We start from the raw sequence: 1,945 nt of genomic DNA, 5'->3' as shown, positions 1-1,945 counted from the left end.
ACAAACACACAAACCCACACACACACACACACACACACACTTATATGTATATATATACACAAACTAAATGCAATGTACCTCGTTCCTGTATTCAGCTCATGATAAGCCGCATCTATCCACACACTCTTCTTGCTTGGCAGCACGCTAACGGCGTGTGCGTGTATCGCTCGTGCACACTCGGGCGCGCTGTTCTTGGTGCAACTAGCTGCGTCTTCCTTCCACGTGTGTTTGCGATCTTGATCATCCACCCCTGCAGTATGGTAGGTAGGTAGGTAGGGATATGACTATCAGTCCAAGTAACTGTATAGTTGGTAGGTAGGGATATGAATATCAGCCCAACTAACCGCATCGTGGGTAGGTGTGGATATGACTATCAGTCCAACTAACTGTATAGTAAGTAGGTAGGGATATGAATATCAGCCCAACTAACCGCATCGTAGGTAGGTGTGGATATGACTAGCAGTCCAACTAACCGCATCGTAGGTAGGTGTGGATATGACTAGCAGTCCAACTAACTGTACAGTAGGTAGGTAGGGATATGACTATCACGTCCAACTAACTGTATAGTAGGTAGGTAGGGATATGACTATCAGTCCAACTAACTGTATAGTTGGTAGGTAGAGATATGGATAGCAGACCAACTAACCGTATAGTAGGTAGGTAGGGATATGAATATCAGCCCAACTAACCGCATCGTGGGTTGGTGTGGATATGACTAGCAGTCCAACTAACTGTACAGTAGGTAGGTAGGGATATGACTATCAGTCCAACTAACTGTATAGTTGGTAGGTGGAGATATGGATAACAGACCAACTAACCGTATAGTAGGTAGGTAGGGATATGAATATCAGTTCAACTAACCATATAGTAGGTAGGTAGGGATATGAATATCAGCCCAAGTAACCGCATCGTGGGTAGGTGTGGATATGACTATCAGTCCAACTAACTGTTTAGTAGGTAGGTGTGGATATGAATAGCAGTCCAACTAACCGTATAGTAGGTAGGTAGGGATATGAATAGCAGTCCAACTAACCACATCGTAGGTAGGTGTGAATATGACTAGCAGTCTAAATAACCGTATAGTAGGTAAGTGTGGATATGAATAGCAGTCCAACTAACCGTATAGTAGGTAGGTAGGGATATGAATATCAGTCAAACTCACCATATAGTAGGTAGGGATATGGATATTAATCAACCCAACCACTTAACCGTGCACATGATATAGATGTAGGTTTAGTCCGGCATAAAGATACATGGAGTAGGTGTAGTCGAGCATACAGATATAGATAGTAGGTATAATTGAGCATACCAATACATGTAGTAGATGCATGGTGTGATAGAGATGAAAAGTACGTCATGCGATGAACTCAGGAGTGACTGCGGTATATACTCAGGCGCTTTGGTATTGGTACACTACTTGCGTCCTCTCCCTTCCTTGTGATAGCCAGTCAGTCTGTCCGCTGATCATTTGCAAGGACAAATCAAAAGATATACATACGTATATTTATATATATAACGTAAAGATATGTCAGGTGTATGATACGGGCACTAAATGTGGGTGTAAATCTATACGTACATGTACACGCGCACACACGCACACAAGCAGAATCAGAGACGTGTGGTCCTACTATTAAATACCACTACACAAGATACATACCTAGCCCAATAACAGCCATGATGATAGCCTTGGCCGTGTGTATGCTTTCCGACTGCTCACACTCCTCTGCACTTTTGATCCATGCGTCTCTGTTGATCTCCACACCATTTGCTGCTAACACCTTAACGGCACGTTGGATGATCTTATCGCACATGGCCACATTGTCATTGGCTTCTTCCAGCTATGTGGGTAAGAAATACAGGTCGAGCAGATGTCACAGAATATATATATATATATGAATATATCTATATATATATATATATATATAAGCGACTCTATGTATGTATG

At 42.4% G+C, this 1,945-nt stretch overlaps 1 protein-coding gene across 1 annotated transcript; it reads right to left on the bottom strand.

Moving 5' to 3' along the window:
- Positions 1-78: 78 nt before the first annotated feature.
- On the bottom strand, positions 79-1,846 carry SARC_10690 (hypothetical protein; the record flags this gene model as incomplete). Its single annotated transcript, XM_014295259.1, has 2 exons — positions 1,658-1,846; positions 79-250 (listed from the first exon to the last, which is right to left on the bottom strand). Coding segments are annotated over exons 1-2 (326 nt in total), but the record flags the coding sequence as incomplete, so codon positions are not given.
- Positions 1,847-1,945: the final 99 nt, after the last annotated feature.

The sequence above is a fragment of the Sphaeroforma arctica genome, assembly GCF_001186125.1.
Source record: "Sphaeroforma arctica JP610 unplaced genomic scaffold supercont1.1351, whole genome shotgun sequence".
NCBI classification, from domain to species: Eukaryota; class Ichthyosporea; order Ichthyophonida; genus Sphaeroforma; species Sphaeroforma arctica.
Note: the sequence above shows the minus strand (reverse complement) of the source record. Positions and strands in the feature narration are given on the sequence as shown.